Source organism: Pseudorasbora parva, chromosome 23 (assembly GCF_024679245.1).
Source record: "Pseudorasbora parva isolate DD20220531a chromosome 23, ASM2467924v1, whole genome shotgun sequence".
Classification (NCBI taxonomy): domain Eukaryota; kingdom Metazoa; phylum Chordata; class Actinopteri; order Cypriniformes; family Gobionidae; genus Pseudorasbora; species Pseudorasbora parva.
Window position 1 is genome coordinate 14,026,454 of NC_090194.1, and position 19,765 is coordinate 14,046,218.

At 35.1% G+C, this 19,765-nt stretch overlaps 1 protein-coding gene across 4 annotated transcripts; it reads right to left on the minus strand.

Annotated features, from left to right (window-relative positions):
* Positions 1-80: 80 nt before the first annotated feature.
* On the minus strand, positions 81-17,815 carry atp6v0a2a (ATPase H+ transporting V0 subunit a2a). 4 transcript variants are annotated; one of them, XM_067432855.1, is made up of 21 exons: positions 17,554-17,815; positions 17,134-17,328; positions 15,567-15,645; positions 13,426-13,523; positions 10,626-10,763; positions 9,427-9,524; positions 9,171-9,297; positions 8,847-8,929; positions 8,228-8,321; positions 7,829-8,041; positions 5,304-5,454; positions 4,823-4,962; positions 4,530-4,687; positions 4,096-4,186; positions 3,837-3,955; positions 2,903-3,113; positions 2,684-2,803; positions 2,316-2,414; positions 1,476-1,593; positions 1,171-1,342; positions 81-943 (listed from the first exon to the last, which is right to left on the minus strand). In XM_067432855.1, exons 2-21 carry the CDS (start codon positions 17,248-17,250, stop codon positions 841-843), a joined length of 2,529 nt encoding a protein of 842 aa, XP_067288956.1. In that variant the 5' UTR covers positions 17,251-17,328; positions 17,554-17,815; the 3' UTR covers positions 81-840. The 4 variants fall into 4 exon arrangements, with proteins under 4 accessions (XP_067288956.1, XP_067288955.1, XP_067288957.1 ...); XM_067432854.1 differs by having other exon boundaries at positions 2,666-2,803; XM_067432856.1 differs by lacking the exons at positions 15,567-15,645; positions 17,554-17,815 and having other exon boundaries at positions 2,666-2,803; positions 17,134-17,268.
* Positions 17,816-19,765: the final 1,950 nt, after the last annotated feature.

Below are 19,765 nucleotides of genomic sequence, written 5' to 3' on the forward strand. Positions count from 1 at the left end.
TAACATAGACGTCATGTATGATCAATGTATGAAATTGTTTTAAACTGCATCTCTATAAGCACAACTCTGCACTATTTAAATAATACAAGTTCGTTTATAAGTGACTGAAACACAAATGTAAATTTACAGGAATGCTGATGAAAAACATGGCAAACAAAACTGTAATCTCAATGTACATCTGTTTGTCAGTTCCTAAACACATATAAAAGATGTTTCATATGAAATATGAATACAGCATTGTCTTATAATTAATTTAAATGAAACCAGCATACTGCAATCACACCCAAAATGCTACTTTGGAAAACTGCATTACACGCTAAATGCTGTAAATTATGCTTTAATATCACATTGGAAATTATATTGGTTATTTGGCATTGTTCATTGCACAGTGTAGCATTACCTACACCATAATTTACCTGCAAAGTTTTTTTCAGTGCAAGACCTAGCTAAAGCAAGCAAAAGTACAATTTAGTGTAGCATACAAAACTGTACATTGAAAAATAGCTATGGCACTTCGAAAATCGATATGACAGCAAATGCTTATGACGGTGTAATACCAAATACAAGTCATATCTCTTAAAATAAATCTAATAACAGGACTTTGTTGACACTCGTTGAATGACATGACGGAACCACAGCTGATTACCCCGCACCAGAAACATCTGATCTGGACTGGTGCAAATTGGGCTGTCAGGTTAGCCTACTGATCTGACCGTGACCTCGTTTTGCAAGAAAGCATTTTTTTTTTTTTTCGTTTACAACTGCTGCCTGGATCGTTGCATCAACAAAGTTCAGTAGGCCATGACTACAGTGTCCTGTTCAAAGAGTCGTGAGTTACAGTCAGAGTAACCCATCTTGCTCAAAAACAGAAGGTAGCAGAGAGAAGTCAAAGGGTGCAAATTTGACTCCTGTTCCACTGTAGAATTTGTTCTGAAATTCCACCCTGCAAAAAAAAAAAGGTAAATAAATTCTACAAAATAAAATAGTGGAACAGAAAATGTATAAGTATATACAATTGGCAATATAGTGTAATATGTTCACATATTTATTTTAACTTCAAATATAACTTACAAAATTTTATGTGATGTATGTAAAGTCCAAGAAGACTTTTTAGTCCCACAAACCACTTCTGATAATTAAACCTGCCCATATCTGATGGCATGTGCTCACCAATGAAGACGGAGAGCATGGAGGAAAGCGGACAGACCCTCCATGATCAGGAGAATGGAGACAGTGAGCAGAGCAAAGAGACTGAACACAGGCACAAGGAAAAGCACGCCCAGTCTGGAGCTCATCCTCAGACCCAGACGCATCACCATTGCCCACAGTACCTCAGATAGCTCTATTACAGCATATAAACAAACAAAATATATGCACAAATAGTCTAGAAAAGATATTCATATGCCCATGACGCAATGACACGTAGGTTCTTCAATGTATTTATGCATTTTCTGTATGAACGACCAGACACTTACGGGCATGGGCGAGACTCAGGGCCCAGAGGCGCAAGTAGGAGGCTGTATTGGAAATGCAGCCCAAACAGTACTCTATGGTGTGAATTGCTTGATGCAGGAAGACGTCTCCAAAATCAAACTGCCAGTGAACAAACAAGCTGTTAGTGGCCTTTATACAATAAATAAGCAAATTCATTGGTTCTGATTAAATCTTATTCTGCGTGTGTATGCACAAATTTGCATCTAAAATCTATGTGCGACCATTTTCACAAGCAAATCATAATTCATCAATAACTTTCATATTAAAATGTATTCTAAATTTAAACAAAATGTAAACCCTAACCCAAACCCGAAACCACACATACAATACACAAAAAGTTTACATACATACATACATATACAATGTTTAGATAAAATGTTTTACACAATATACATTTATATACAATACTGGTCTGTTTGGAGAACATTTGGAAACCTTAAGGTCTCTTAAACAAACAAAAAAATTAAACCTTAAGGTCTAATCTCATCATCAAGGCTGTATTTATTTGATTAAAAAAATACAGTGTGTGTGTATGTTTTGCGTCATATTTTCTGAGTGATAAAAGGTTCTGTGAAAAGCCCTTATATGGAGATAGATTGGTAGTGCTTTATGCAAATGTCTAATCTCAGGTGGTCATGGTCACTGGTCACTCAATGTGGTCACTGGTCACTGGTCACTCAATGTGAACAATGTTGTGAATTAAGTGGAATTGTGAGAAGCTCTAATGTGTGTACTATTTCAATATAAATACACGGAATTATTAATCAATGAGATCTACTGTGTTTTAATGGTGATTTTATGCGAGATAGGTCAACTTTAACCTCTTGAGGCTTTCCTGAGTCACTTAGTCCCTCCTCTTCATCGTGGACTACAGACGGTGAAAGATCTTCTTCACTCACGCGCCGTACTCTCTCATAGCCCTTCACACAAAGTGATATGATGTAGGCTCTTTAACCAGGTCATCATGCATCAATATATCAATATACATATTCTGTTATACAAATATGCACATACTACATCTGGAGACTACATTTGGGTTAATCTGATAAAAAAACATGTGGGTCACAAAGCTGTGTAATTAATTAGGTTTTTTTCAGAGCGATCCACAGCCCTAATTTATTTATGAATGTACCACATGATATCTTGACATCAGATACAAACACATACATACACAAGAACACAGACAAACCCTGTGGACCCCCAGTCTCTTCCCGCCATGATGCAACCAGTAGAGGTAAAGAGGTTTCCCGAGCAGCAGCACTGGCACCGACAGCAGAGCCACCACGACCAGAAACACCTGCAGTCCCATCTGTTACAAGAGGATTAACACAAATGCAGATATCAAGCAGACTGACTAGTACACACACACACACAACAGACACACACACACACACACACACACACACACCTGCCCAGGATAAAGGGGTGTAGTGGCATTCCCCTGCATTAGGAACATGTCAATAAAGTGGATGAGAATGCTTGGAGCCAGCCGTGAGTCTTGCACTGAGAACGCCAGCCATTTGTACAAGATCATGAAGACCAAGTAGCCAAAGAGACAAAGTAGAAAGAGCAGCTCAGGAAGAAAGACAAGATAGATCTTAAACTTCTGTCGGAAGTGCCTGTAAATACACAGAGAGGAAAAGAGCAAAGAGAGAATTTTTAGAGTATAAGAGCAAAGAGAGCTCAATGCAGAGAATATTTGAGTAACATAATTTTTTATGATACGTCACGCGAACATTTTGATAAGGACCTTTTCGAAAACAAATATTAAAGAAACTATGTTTTCCTGTATACAGTTATATTGTGGGACAGAAATAGAAATATAAAATCATAAAATTGTTTGGCAACATTAAATAATAGGCAAAATGAATTAATTTCCATGCTGTCCTGGAGCCAAAGCAAATTCTAAAAAAAGTAAGCACATTAGAGATTTTTTTTTTTTTATAAAGTACTCGCACACTTTTTTAAGTCAAGCACTCACTTTTTTTTTTGAAATTGAAGTACTCACACACTTTTTTTATTTAAATTAGTTGCCAAGACAAAATATCTCATTTTCATTTAGTTTAGCTTGGTACTAAAACAGCTACAACTAAAAGTGATATACAAATGAATAAGAATTACTTAAAAAACCTTTAAGTAAAATGAAAATGAAAACAAAAAATAAAAACTAATTCAAAATTTTAACAAACAATAAGAGTATCATTGATACTGAAACACTCTTGGAGTCCCCAGACCCTAGTTTGTAAACCATTGCGCTAAATGACTTATTCGTATAATATTTAGTAACAGAACCTTTTCCATTACACACATCATCACATATATAAAATAAATGGCTTACTCACAAGTGGTTGAAGACACTAAGCACCACCCCAAAGCTCATGTGGATGACTCCAATGATCACAGACATCTTCATCTTGTAGGAGTTGAGGAAGCTCAGGCGATTCACGGCCATGTTCCAAATCTACAGGTCAATTGAAAACGACAAATCAGAGCTCTGCAAACAATATCAGTGAATTACTCTGAGCAGTAATATACTATTTCAGGATGTGGCTGCCACCCACAGAATTGTGCTTCATAAATCTTCAGAGAGTGTGTACTCACTGGATCAATGCCCAGTGGATATGGTCCAGAGAAAACACCGGAAACATTGGGATTCAAGGTGAGTAAAATATTTGTTTGTAGAGTTTCATTTCTATTTCAGAATAAAAAGAGAAAACAATAGCATCTAATGATATGTATGATTATTTTGGAACCTTAGTAAAATAAATAAATAAAATAACTAAAAATGCTAATTTAGCTGCAAGCAGCAATGACAAAGCCCAAGCACTATGGTTCCATTGCATTTGGAGGCTCTAGGAAAACTATGCACATAAATATAAAGGATTATTCCAAAGTCTGTTGAAAGTGCCACACGTCCTGTTAATGTTATGACTTTCAGTGCTTGGGTTCTAAAAAGCCAGCAGAATTACATTAAAGTCATGCTTTGCAAACAAACAAAATGGTTTCTTATAAGATTTATGTATTTTGTGTCTTACGACCACTCCTGTTCTGTGAACATGGCCTTGACGCTCCAGGCTGAGCCAAAGATGTTGAGAGATTTGGAAAAACAGTCATTATAAATGAGTCCAGTGTATATGGAGAATAATCCCATCATCAGTATGATGTACCGCCCATCAAAAAAAGTCATCCAGATCTGAAAAGAGACAAAAATGTATTTAAAAAAAGAATAAGAGAACATGGCCATGTATAATTACAACAGTTCAATGCATGTTGAGCTACACCAAGGCTAATTGCAATTAGTTGAATTAAATTTAGTTACAACGCTGACCTCATTTCCTGGTCGTCTCCGTGTGTGGTCCTTCTCAGTCAACACCATCCACAAAGCAAAAAGTGTCATTACTGTACCATGACCAACATCTCCAAACATCACCGCAAACAGGAAGGGAAAGGTGATAATGGTATAAGGAGCTGTGAGGAAAAGAACAAGAGATAAAAAACAAAATTCATTAATTACCTGAACTATAGCACTACATTCTTACAAATAAAGGTTCTTAATGGATATTGACAGAACCTTTAACATCCTTGGGACCTTTGCATTACAAAAAAAATGGAAAAAGGTGCTTCATATTATTAAAAATATTCTTTACGCTAAAAAAAATACTTTCATTGTATGGAAAAGAGCAGCATTAACATTCTTAAAAAATGAATGAATCAGGTTCATCAAAAATATGATGAATTCTGAATTCTAGGGTGAACGAATCCCAGTTTAAGCTTTCTCAATCAAGCTGATAAATGTGGACTGCACTCACCCGGGCTGGCCTCCCTGTAGTCGCCCACTCCATAAGCTTCCACTATACTCTGAAAGCCTGAGGTAAACTTGTTGCTCCTCAAAAGTGTCGGCGGGGTGTCGCTGCTCGGGATACGGTTCACGAAAGACGGAACGGTGGCGTCGCCTTTTCTCTGTTAAGAAAGTTAAATGGCTGCAGTTATAATACTTATCTGTAGAAATGTCTAGAAGCCACATTAAAACGTCTACATCAATAGCTGGGCTCGACATTAACGCTTGTCCGTTTGTCCGGGACAAGTGGATTTTGTGAAGGGGCAAGTTAAAATAAGAGAATTTTTTTTTTGCCCAACCGAACAAGTAGCCTCATTAAAATGTCAACAACAAAAATAACTAGGGAATCACCAAAACACGAGAATTACTTTATTACAGTTAGTGTAATTGGTATTCGATACTGGATAATAATATATAATGTATAATTTTCTGAGCACAGCATCTCGAGGAGAAATCAATTCATTACATTCTTGAATCAGCCGTTTGAACAAATCGTTTGAATGAATGATATTTTAACAATCTAAGTGCATGGTCTGAATTGCATGGCACAGGTGGAATTAGGACATGTCCGGATCCACTTTTGCTAGTTTAATGATGGAAAAAATGGCCAGGTGCCAGGAGCATGGTCAAAGAGGGTTGTACCTAGTCTCCTAATAAGTCATGGGTATGTTTTGGCATAACAGGCAATAAAACAATCAGAGTGTCATCTCCCATTCCCTTTAAAAGCCATGAGCGCTTGCACCATGTGGGATTGCAGTTTATATGGTGGAATTTAGACACCCTCAACCAGACAAGTCTTTAAATACATGTTTAAATAATAAGAAAATTTCATTCGTCAATAATGCAAATGCAATGACTATCCATTATGTAGACCTTTTTTATTTTTATGTACACATTAATAATCTTTTACATTGTAATACTTTCATTTTTAATATTTGGCATGCTTATGTGCTGCTGCGCGGCCCTGTGTGTGTAACAAGCAGAGTGTATGCGCATTGTGCACCCGCCTATAGGCGCATATTACTAACATGTCCTTAAAATAAAAATAAAAATAAAAATTGTAAATACTGCACCACTGACTTTAGACCAGGTTTTAGTTGATAAATGGTGCAGTCGAATCCAGTTGCCTCAAAATAGCAAAAAGCCAACAATGTGCCTGAACACACCTCGTTTTTAGACCAGCACATCCATGGACGAACAGATGGGCGAGAGTGCATTTGCTATTCAAACAACCTGGGTGCTGGACGTGAAAATGATAACTTCGAATGATAAAAGCAAAAAACACTGGTGTCGCATTGTGCCAGGAGTATGATAGCAACCAATGACTCACTCATCAAAGGGTTATTTCACCCAAAAATGACATTTCTGTCATTAATGACTCACCCTAATGTCGTTCCACACCGTAAGACCTCTGTTCATCTTCAGAACACAGTTTAAGATATCTTATGTTTAGTCCGAGAGATTTTGCCTCTTCATTAAAAATGTATGCACATTATACTTTCCCTTTCCAGAAGGACCAAAAAGGTAATAAAAACATCATCAAAGTAGTCCATATGTGACATCAGTTAGTTAATTAGAATCTCTTGAAGCATCGAAAATACATTTTGGTCCCAAAATAACAAAAACTACGACTTTATTCAGCATTTTCTTCTCTTTCGTGTTTGTTTTCAATCCTCAAACAAAGGTTTGAACGGTTATGACTCAGCGTATTGATTCATGATTCAGATCGCGTATCAAACTGCTGAAATTATGTGACATGTGCGATCCGAATCATGAATCAATACGCTGATTCATAACTATTCTAATCGTTTTTTGAGGATTAGACTGTTTATGCATTTTCAAAGGAAAGGCAGAATCTCTCGGACTAAATATAACATATCTTAGACTGTGTTCCAAAGATGAACGGAGGTCTTACAGGTGTGGAACTACATTAGGGTGAGTCATTAATGACATAAATTTCATTTTGGGGGGAACTAACCCTTTAAGACTAACCTTAATTATTAGGTTATTAGCAGTCATTAACATTTCTTATTTGTATTTTCAAAAAAATATTTAAACAACAATTATCATGACTTTATTTAATGCAGTTGTAATTTTTCAGTGAAAATGATTTTATTTGTTTGGTGACAGCCCTGTAGTGTCTTTTAAATGTAGTAATTTAAAATAAAAGATGAAGCATACATTTAATAAGAAAATGCCCTTTATAAAGGTTAAAAAAATGCACTCGTAAATATTTGTGTAAATATCACAAATATGCAGATTTAAATATGTCAAAGCTAATAAAACACTGATTAGAATATTGGTTTAGAATTTAATATATTTACACCACAAAAAAAGGGGGAAAAGATTTTTAATTCCGGACAAGCAACTTTTTTACTCAGACAAATAAATGACCAATTTACTTGTCTGAAGGACAAGCACATGACAAGACTTAATGTCAAGCCCTGAAGGTTGTAGAAAATCAGACGACTGTCACATGAGAATGATTTTACTCACTGAGCCCTCTTCCAGAGCCCGCCTCAGGTTGGCCAGGTCACTGACCGGACACCACACCTCAGCAATGAGACACTTGTTGGTGACGTCAAAGCTGCAGAGGTTGAGGATGTGATAGATTGCTTTCATCTTCTTCACTTGCAGCACCCATGAGTGAGCCGACTCAGACGCCTTATGCAAGACCTGCTTCAAGTAATCCTCAGTGCGGTGCAAAACCTAATGATGAAACAATCGCTTCATTAATGTTTAAATTATATAGTAGGTTAATATAATTATGCTAATCCTCTTGTGAATGCGATAACATTAGTATTATTTTGCAGAGGACAAACCAGTAACAGTGTACAATAATCAACCCTCCCCCCAAGAAGACACTGAAGGCACTCGGGAAAGCAGAAGACCTACGTTTTGTAAGTCTTGGATGCGTGTCCTCAAGCTGTCCATCACATCGGCTCTTTCCTCGTCCGTTTCAGGGTGGGGGTAGAGATGGCAGTGGTAACTGATAAACAAGCAAAATCATATAGCAAAATCCAACATGACCAAGACAGGCTTAAGAGCAGAATATGCTCTCTTATATCTGCAAAATACTTGAATTTTTTTCACTAATGGTCAGACACATACTTCAAATGGATGTCTTTGACTGAAGTGTAGCCTTTCACTTTTTTCAGTGGTGTGTGCCATGTTTTAAGATGGTAGGTCAAGTTAAAAACAGTACAATTTTTAGGTCAGTGACAAATTGGGACAGTGTTCGCAATCTTATAAAACTATCATGAATACAAGTTGTTAATTTATAAGAACTTGGCACATGTGTTTTTAGTTTTTTTAAATGTCTGATTTAATAAAAAAAATTACTGAAGACCCCTTAAATTGTAATGCCTTTTTAAAATTCATTTTCACCCAAAAATGAAAAAGACCAACAATTAATGATAGTCCAGATGATAAAATCCAAGAACATGTCATGTTTGAATGACCCCTAAAAAGATGAAAAAAGATGAATGAAGTCTCCATCTTAGTCTTCACTCACCAGTCGCAAATCTTTTGAACCTTCTGCCCAATCTGGTCGCCCCAAAAGGAGATGAGGAACACTACATTCTTATTGATCTCCCCCTGAACCACATAAACACAAGACAGAGTCTCACTAAACAAACTGAATCATCACTCTGAATGAATTAGCACGCTTTGGCTGCGGCAGACGGGTATGATCTAAATAACTGTGATACAAACACAGGCATGTTTGCACCATCCAGCTTATTCTGTTAAACCAAACAATTCGGATAGAACTACAGCCATTTAGATGCACTTTGTTGCTGGATCTTAGCATTCTAGTTCACACACAAAGTTTGCGTACCGTGTCAAGATCAGCCAGGCTCTCGTCCACCTCTGCATAGCTGAGGATGGTGTAACCTTTACAGACCCGCCAGAGCATACGCTCAAACGCCTCCACCTTCACCCGCTGAATCAGTCCTGAGATGAACCTGCAGCACACAAATGTCACATACACGTAAAACACAGGCAGCTGTGTGGATCTAAACTGAAACACAATGATCTGTTTAAAAGATTTAAGTGTGTGTACTATGACGAGTAAGGCTCTATTTGTGACTCACCCGAGTTTGGCACCCAGTCTCTGCATACTGGTGCAGCCTGTCACTGATTCAGCGTCCAGAGAAGGGAACTCTTCATACTGAGGGCCCAGGGCTTCATGCTAAACACATACATACACATTCACACATTCAAATAAAATCTGACAGCTGCAGATAATAAATCATCTTCCACAAATAAAAGGCTTATTTTAATATTACTTCAAATGTGATCGACCAATATAGTTAAACAAATTAATCAGCCAATTTAAAATGATTAGCATTGCCTGATAAACATTAACACTTAACTAATGCTCCCTTCACATGCCCTCAGAAGTATTGTAAATATGAGTTAATATATATATATATATATATATATATATATATATATATATATATATATATATATATATAGGAGGCAATTATTTATGATTAATCAATTTGACAGCACTCATTAATACATAAACTAAAATATCATTAAAAAAACTCAGCATTCAGCATTTTTGTTCAACTCATTTGCTTTTAAATTGTATTATCTTATTATTATCTGTATATCATATACATTTTTTTTCTGTAAAATATTACAGAAAATATTGTGTTTATTAAAACTTATTAAAATGCATTAGGTAATTTTTGTTAATCTCATTTGCTTTTAACAAAAACTATCATACAATAATCCTATAATATTATTAAAAGAAAATGGATTATTATTTAATTTTCTTGTAATGATATTTGTTTTAATACATTTAAACAATAATAAAAAAGTAATAATTAAAATGCATTATGTAATTTTTGTTAATCTCATTTGCCTTTAAAAAAAACCTCAATACATTAACATAATAATAAATTTTCTTGTTTCAATAAATAACAAATATTTAAATTTAAAAAAATTATAATAAAAACTAATTTGCTTTTAAATTCTATCACTTTAATATTTTACAGTGAAAACTGTAAAATATTAAAGAAAACCTGTAATGCATATTTGTAAGCACTTCATTTTTCATTCACTTCACTTTTAATACAAGCTGATCTTCACACAGAAAATTGGGCTTGTATGTTTTTCCGACATTTAAATATCAAAAACATCACGTTACTCTCAGCGTGCCAAAGCTTTGACAGTTTTTGCTCACCGTATAGCCTACTCACAACAACAGGACTTCAAGAACAGAAGTCAATAAACACGTTGAATAGGCCACACTAGTGTTAAACAAGTGAATGGGACGCACCCTGGAGCGGCTGTGTATGAATGTACGTGTAATTCTCAGCATGTGCGTGTACTCCGTCAGCTCCAGCAGGTTCCGCTGGAGCTTTTCTTTATTCTTGGCCACCTCGCTGAGCTCCACCTCCAGCCTCTGCAGTTGCTCCTGACAACAGCCAAAGACTTTCTGTCAGTGATGTTAAAACATATCATACTTACACATTCAATATTTATAAAGGTCTCCAAAACCAGACACCCCAATCAATAAAATTCCACTCACAATTACCCCAAAACAATACTTAACACACTAAACAGGCCATGGTAAAAAGTCAGGGGTATCTTACTATAAATAAACACACAGCAGAAAGCCAGACATGATGCATCTGCTATGCATAATCAATTCCCTCCATTCACAGGAAGCTTTCTCTCACCACATCGTACATAATCAATCACTCTAGGCAACTTGACACGGACAATTACCAGCACTGGGTCTTGACACTTTCATATACAATCAATTACCACAAACCACTGACCACATGGCCATTAAACCAAAAATATTTGCACTGTAATTGAACAAAACTACATGGGATAGCATTTCCTTTTAGGGTTCTATAACCCAGGCAGCATCACAACATTGAAATTTACACCAATAAAAAGTAGCAAAATGCAAGTGATACACACAGTAGAGCTGCACGATTCTGGATAAATTGAGAATCACAACTTTTTTGTTTCAAACAGAGATCCTGATTCTCTCAAGATACGGAACAGACAACTAAACAAAATAATAGAGGTTTTGACAAAGTCTTTATTGCTAATTAAAATGTTTAATTCATTTGAATGAATTGTTTAAAAAATCAGTTTGAATGAATGATTCAATGACTCCCTCATAAATACTTTGGCTGAATCCGAAATTGCCCCCTCTTAAATAGGGCACTATTTGAAGGGACAGCCATTTGTAGTGGTGTCCAAAACCATAGTGGACTTTATTGAGTGCACTTATTCAATCCCACATTGCACCGCAATAACGAGTGTACAGCTGGTGTTCACAACGGCTGTCCAAATTCACATACTCGTTTTCATTCACTCCTTCAAGTAAACTGTATTAGTGGACTAATGGAAATAGTGAATGGAGGTTTTTGGGGGGGGGGGGATTTCGAATTCAGCATTTGTTTCATTTACTGGATGAATCAGCGTTTTTATACAATGAATTTCTTGAATGAATGATTCAATGACTCAAAGACCACTGCTGTGTTTGAAATCACCCCCTATACCCTCATTCACTCTTCCCCACATTGGTCCATTAATGTAGATCACTTGAAGTATTGATTGAAAACAAATAAATTCGGACAGTGAGTGGGCCGGCAGGTCTGCCACTTGCATAATTTGTGATTACCACTTAATAATCATTTGAAACTTATCAAACTGGCACAGGTCCAGAAGTAATAAAATAATGTATCTTGAACTCATGGAAACTAGCATGTATAAACCTTAATTAAACAATTTAATAATCCATTAAAAAGGAATTGATACCTGTATGATATTACGCTGTATTTTTGGTTTTGGAAAATGGATGGATGGATAAACCCCATCTTCAGGTCAGTCGCGGGAATTCATTCAGCCGACCGTCACAGTGCAGAATGAGTATTCTGTAGCCGTTGAGTGTACATCAGTTGCGGTGAATTATGTGATTGAATGAGTGCACTCGATAACATCCACAATGGTTTGGGACACCACTACTAATGGCTGTCCCCTCAATTACGGATCACTGCATGAATCTGTGTTTTTGAAATCTCTTGAATTTATGATTCATGGACAAATATATTTTTTAACAATGAAGATGTCACTTTTCAATTGTTATTTTATAGTGTTATTTGAAGCGCGATGTTAACTTTCAAAAGGTGATTTACGCTATTTTGATCACTACCATAGGTTCAATGTTTATATCCGGACTATAAACTTTATCCCAGTTCTTCTGTGATAATATGAATATTTGTAACACAGAAATAATGACACTGTGTGGTTGAAAAGACATATACATGACAACCGCCCCCTCTCTGATTCAGAGGCAGCGCAAACACAAATGTGAATGATCCGGTGTGAGTTTGTCAAAGTTTAGTAGACAGGAGAATCACTGTCATTTAGGACTGAGATTACATGGTTGTTTGAATTGAGATTGTATCATTTTACGATTAAACGTGCAGCTCTAACTCGCAATAACAAACAAGGTACAACAAAAAAGAGGTACCAGTGATTCCTTTGAGGGTTTTTATAATGGTATGTAAATAAAGCCTGTGGAAAACATAACTTCCATGTTTTGTTCTACAATGTACACTGCACACACTTCTTATCTCGCTACTGATTAGAAATATATGTTCAAAAAATAAAAATGTCATGGTGTGTGCAATTTATGTTGTAGAGCAAAATGTTCAAGTATCTACATGTTTACCACAACCATTATTTTACTCATAAATTTAAAAATCCCATTACAAAGCCTAAAATTCTCAAGGGAACCAGCGGTGAATTAGTCTTCCAGGTTTTGACATCATCCCTGCACCAATCTATAGTCTAGTAATGTATGAAGCACCGCTCACGTAGAAGACACTTTCAAACCAAGCAGATTTCTGTTGGTGAGCGTGACGAAATCTGGCCGTTGCGAAATCTGCATGAGGAAACCTTTCGTCCTCATGCGAAATTCATGGATTTCGCCAGTGAAAATTCAACTTAACAGAATTAACTGAATGAAGGCCTAAGATTGTATTTATGAGGACTAGAAAAAGCACTCACCTTGTCTACTAAAACAGTCAACTTCTGTATATCTCAGCACCTACCATGATCTCCAAGACATTTTTGGGTGCAGGAGCAACAGGAGGGACTTCAGCCTCTGGCACGGCAATATTAGCCTTCTTAATTTCTCTCAGCAGATACCCTATAGGCGACGGAAACAAAGAAATGCCATTTTACAACAACAAAAAAGCACAATTTTTATAAGAGCACAACCATTCAGTCATATCAAAAAAGTTAAATTGAGAAGTCTTTTCTGATGTAGAAAAATACATCTGTTCTGTGCCTGTTTCTCGTGTTACTCCAGCAAAACTACAGAGCAATTATACTATTTTAGATTTGAACTTTATATGTCTGTGCAACATACCTTTAAAGGGATAGTTCACGCAAAAAATAAAATTAGCCTATGATTTACTCACCCTCAAATCATCCAATATATATCTGATATATATATATATATATATATATATATATATATATATATATATATATATATATATATATATAGAGAGAGAGAGAGAGAGAGAGAGAGAGAGAGAGAGAGTACTATTGTGTTATATTACAATTTAAAATAATTGTTTTTTCATTTATTATAGTTTAAATGATAATTTATTTCTGTGATGCAAAGCTGAATTTTCAGTATCATTCCTCCAGTCTTCAGTGTCACATGATCCTTCAGAAATCATTCTAATATTCTGATTCATTTTCAAAGTTGGAAACAGTTCTGCTGCTTAATATTTTTTCATAACCTGTGATACTTTTTTTTTTATAATACCTTGATGAATAAAAAGTTTTAAAAAATTAAAATAAAATAAAAATAAGCAAATGTTTTTCAAAAATAGAAATCTTTTGTTTTTATACACAACAATATACACTACTGGTCAGTAATTTGGGGTGTCATTTTTTTTTCTTTTCTTTTTTAAATAAATCAATAATTTTTATTCAGCAAGGATGTGTTAAATTGATTTAAAAAAATGATAGTAAAGGAGATTTATATTATTTGAAAATATGTTTTTATTTTGAATAAATAGTTATTTTAAACCTTTTAATAATCAAATATATTAGGCAGCAGAACTCTTTCCAACACTCATAATAAATCAGAATATTATAATGATTTCTGAAGGATAATGTGACACTGAAGACTGGAGTAACGATCCTGAAAATTCAGCTTTGCATCACAGAAATAAATAGATAAATAAAAAGATATTAAAAGTATAATAAATTTAAAACCAAATATTTTAAATTGTAATAATATATCACAATATTTTTTTTAAAAAACTGTATTTTTGAACAAATAAATGTAGGCTTGATGAGCAGAAGAAACTTCCTTCAAAAACATAGTTTAGTAATGTGAAACAATAGTAATGTGTCCAAACATTTGTCCTGTCCTGTCCTGTACTATATATATATATATATATATATATATATATATATATATATATATATACACACACATTCTTCTTAAAAATGTCCTTGCTTTTCCAAGCTTTATAATGGCAGTCAATGGCTGTTTCTATTTAAGTCCATAAAAGTGCATCTATCCATCATAAAAGTGCTCCACACAGCTCCGGGCACAAGCAAAGTGTCCATATTTAAAACTTTACAAACAGTAATCTCTAACTTCAGCTAGCTGTTGTACGCGCATTCACGAGAGACTGCGTTCCAGTGTATGACGCTTTGGTAAGAATTTATGCTGGAATGCCAATCTCTCATGAACACGCATAGCTGAAGTTCGAGTTACAGTTACAGAAGCAAAATTTCAGTTTAAATATGAATATTTTCTCACATAAACCCATGGCTTTGCTTCAGAAAGCCTTTTTTAACCTCACAGAGCCTTGTGGAGCCCTTTTATGATGGATAGATGCAATTTTATGGACTTGAAAACAGAAAAGATTTGCCGCCATTATAAAGCTTGGAAGAGACAGGACATTTTGTAATATAATTCTGATTTTATAATTTGTATTCGTCTGAAAGAATAATGTCATATACACCTAGGAAGGCTTGAGGGTGAGTAAATCATGGGCTAATTTTCACTTTTGGGTGAACTATCCCTTTAAAACTAAGATGGAAGTAAATGTATTGTGAAACATAGAAAAGTCATTTTAGCCTAATAAGCATTCTAAAAGATATATTTTGATGTTCAAATCCCCTCTGCAGGAGAGGTTGAGGCTCAATAAAGATCCCTTACCCAGAATCCTCTCCATCTCCTCACATCTCTTGATCTCACTGACAAAGCGGCGCTGGAAGGAGCTGACGCTGGGGTTGAGCTGAAACAGGTCATCAAATTATGATTTATGTGTTTGACATTACAATCTAGATGCAAGGCTGTGAGCATTAGGCTACATTAATCAAATTATATTTGGTCATTTAGAGATTGCAGCATTGGGTGATAATCAGGTCCGCTTTGCTGATTAACAGATGTTTATGTGTAATTTCCAAAATCGACTGATGGCATTGATGTAATGAATGAGGAATGGTTTATACAACTCATGCACTATATTTCAAGTCTTCCAAAGACATATGATACGTTTTGTGTTACACTCTAGCGAGCCGTTAACCAACCAGATCCACTGAGTCAGTGAGTTGAACTCAAGAACAGAATCAGACAGATATGGGTGAATATCTGAATAATGAATCTTTTAGACTGGTTATGAGATGGGTCAATAGATTCACTGAGTGGTTTTGATTCCAAGGAATGATTCATTTACATATTAGATGAGATTATAAGATGAACATTTTATGATATCTTACATGGTTTGTTCCTCACACAAAGCTATCAAGCCTTTGAAATGAATGTTCTTTTGAATTATATATTTATTGTCATTTAGGAGCTTTACAGCCCCAATCTTCACTCATTTTTAATGAAAAATGATCGTATTGTACATACAGAGGAAAATAAGTCATATAATTTTGGAACAACATGAAGATAAGTAGGCTAAATAACTCATTATAAGGATGAAAAAACAATTAAATTAATAAGTGGTTGGACTATCAACATCCACAATTCAGATTAAAATTCATTAAAATGCATAAATGAGAAAGTGCAAGTCACAAGTCACTTATTTTAAATAAGGTCTTATTTTCATATTTTCAGCTTTTATTTTAATTACATTATTTAAATTATTGAAAATGAATTTTAGAAATAACAACACACTTATTTTTAAATGTAACAAATAACAATTTATTTAATACATAAACTGGAGGCATAATTAACTAATTAGCACAATTTATTTTAAAAAAAAAAAATCAGTCAAATAATAATTTTATACAAACTATACCCTTACTGATTCCAACAAAACAGCAGTAGGTCACACACAGACATATATGACCAAAACAGGGCCTACATGAAGTTGTTAATGAGTGTCAAACACCCTCGGGGTTTATAGAAAACACAGGCTTTTAACCAGACTTGCTCTGTTTTTTTAGCAAGTAATTGATCAAGCTCATCAGCCTTAACCAGGACATTAACCTGGCTGACACACATCGGCCTTCCTGTCTGACCAGGCCAAAATGTGCACACTAACATGCAGTTCAAAACGCATATAAAATACCGGTTACCACCGATAATTTAGGGTCAATTAATTTACTCTCTGTCTGTTCTGAGACTTAAGGTTTGGCTCAGAATCTACCTAGACAGCATTTTCTCGGGGCATTGCCTGCAGCAGCATCATCTGACTCGGAACGCGCATATAATTCACCAGAAATGCTGTCTAGGTAGGCAGCTCACTAGTTTTTGATACACAGGCCAAACTTACATCTCGAAATTCGACCAGTCCCATTTCTCCCAGTTCGCTGATGCAGTCGTACGCCGAACCGGACTGCAGGAACAGCTGCGCCAAGCACATCTCCTCACTCCGAAAGCCCGAGCCCATCTTCTCTTTCCTCTCTCGGCCACCTTGAGCACTCAATCCGCCTCTGGCCTTTGCGTTTCACTTAGATACACGACCAACCTGTCGCGACCGTCAAGTGTTCAACACAAATCGCAATATATTTCACTAAATTGACTTGTTAGCGCGCATTCTGAATTATTAAAGATTTCATGTATGATTGAGCCGGGATATTAAATTGTACCGAAAATGATTAACCTGAAAATCCCCTTTTTAGCAACCTAGTGAATATTCTAAGCATTCTCATGCAAATTAAAATGCAGACGTATTATTCACAAAGTGTCTTACCTAGCTGGCTGGACAATAATAATCGATAGGCGTCTGTACCTTTAATAGCCGTCTTGCCATTGAAACGACAGAAATAACGTGAGGGATTTAAGGCCACTGAAAGGATGCTGACAAACAAACAACTAAACACTATCTAGCCTTAAAGTTTACGGATACAAGGAAGTCTTGGTGTTGAAATAAATCGCATTATCAAAAGATCACTCCCGTAAAGCACAAATCCTGCCGGTGTTACAGATTGCGCCCATGGGTTGCCAGGTAGGTCGTTAACAATACCCCCCTTCTTTGATTTAAAGGGACCGTTCATCCGTAATCCCACGATTTACTCACCCTTAACTCATACTTTAGCCATCTTCATCTTCTTTCAGACGAACACAATCAGAGTTATATATATAAAAATATATACTGAAAAGTGCATCAATCCATCATAAAAGTGGTCCATATATGGAATAAAATACAGCAACTACTGGATAATTGTTGCCAGTAAGTAACTGTTAATTTGACAATTCATGTTTTACTGTGTACGATTCCAGGGGGTTGTTAAAGGCCTTCAACGTGATGGTTTTTTTTTTTTTAATTTAAAAAAAAAAAAAAAAAAAAAAGATTATTAAATAAAAATAAAAAGTCAGGTCAGGGGTTACTCTTTTGCCGTAAAGCAATGCATACGGCGGTCTGTCGGAAGCTAGAATTACGAAAACAAATTATTTATTGTTTTGAAAAATAGAAACATAGCATTTATATATAGTAAAATATTACATTATGATTTAGCAAAACCATTCTCTTATAAAACATCCACAATCTAACTTTTTCTAAGGTCTATTAAATTAATTAAAAAATATATATATTATATATATATAATGAATATATTAAAATAAATATAAATATCTGCATTTCACACCTTATTAATGCTTATTTAATTGTACTTTTAATTATTATTTCTTGATGGTTTTTAGTCTATTAAATCACTCCATACCTTCCATCAAGAGTAGCTATATTTAATCATATTAAAATGACTTAATTATGAAATGCCACTGTAGGATATTGGCTATTATAAATAACATGAATAGTTACTCTGCAAACCCACAGTGAACCAGTGGCTTGATTTGATCTGTTTAAAGGTCCACCCTGTCGTTTTTGTGTGGTGCACAGTCTGTTTTAAAATATAATAAAATAATCTTTAAAATTATTTTACTTTTTTTTTTAATTATAATTTGAGTTAGAAATTGTATGTAACCATTCTAACAAAAATATATCCTAAATTGTATACTGCATATCTAATTTCATAAGGTTATTCTGCAATCTGGCAACCACATGTTCATTTAATATATTCTGTGGCGTATTCTTCCAGACCAGAGGCAGGCCATCTGCCTGTCCTTTGTTTAAATGACTGAAAATGAGAAGATTTATAGAGCAAAACAACCCTTTGTTAAAAGTTCTCAAATAATTAACGCCAGCAGTGCAATATTATGAACAAGTTAAAGATGCATTGAGATTGTAAAGGTCCTGAAGTGACAGTAACTTCATTCAGCCCACCAGCTCGGCCCTCATTACTTTCCATCATATAATAAGAAAATAACTATAAGAGCATAAGGTCTCAGCATCTATTGAGTTAAATCCAGAATTATCATGAACTTTAAAATTGATATTAGATTTTATACTCAGGATTGTCTAATTTTAGTTGTTTTAATATTTTGAATGGGCATTTTTTTGTATATAATTTTTTTGCAGTTATGCTAATGTTTGCCCATGCTGACCCCTGTCCACAGCCGAAAGCGCCAACACGTGAGCATCAGAACTGGGCCACGGAGCAATGGAAGAAACTGGCCTGGTCTGATGAATCACGTTTTCTTTTACTTCACCAGGTTGGCCGGGTGCGTGTTACCTGGTTAACACATGGCATAAGCATAGCTTTCATGACATGTGTTACCTGGTTAACACATGGCATAAGCATAGCTTTCTTGACATGTGTTACCTGGTTAACACATGGCATAAGCATAGCTTTCATGACATTTCTAAATAAAAGTAAACTTAACAATTATCTGATAATCATCATATGGACTACTGTTTTATATTAATGCTTAATATAAAAGTAATTATGACGTGTTATCAGAAAAAAAAAAGCTTTTTATATTGAGGTACCCGAGGGTGTGTGTGCGGGGATGGGGGAGTAAATATTTTGAAAAATGTCCATAGTATTTTGCTTCGATAAAAAACT

Excerpts from the sequence above, each read along its gene's own strand:
- atp6v0a2a (XM_067432854.1), bottom strand. The coding sequence starts at position 17,250 with ATGGGCTCGGGCTTTCGGAGTGAGGAGATGTGCTTGGCGCAGCTGTTC. Across the intron at positions 13,524-15,566 it reads GGAGATGGAGAGGATTCTGG|GGTATCTGCTGAGAGAAATT; the intron begins GTAAGGGATCTT and ends CGTCGCCTATAG. Across the intron at positions 5,455-7,828 it reads GGGCTCTGGAAGAGGGCTCA|AGAAAAGGCGACGCCACCGT; the intron begins GTGAGTAAAATC and ends CTTTCTTAACAG.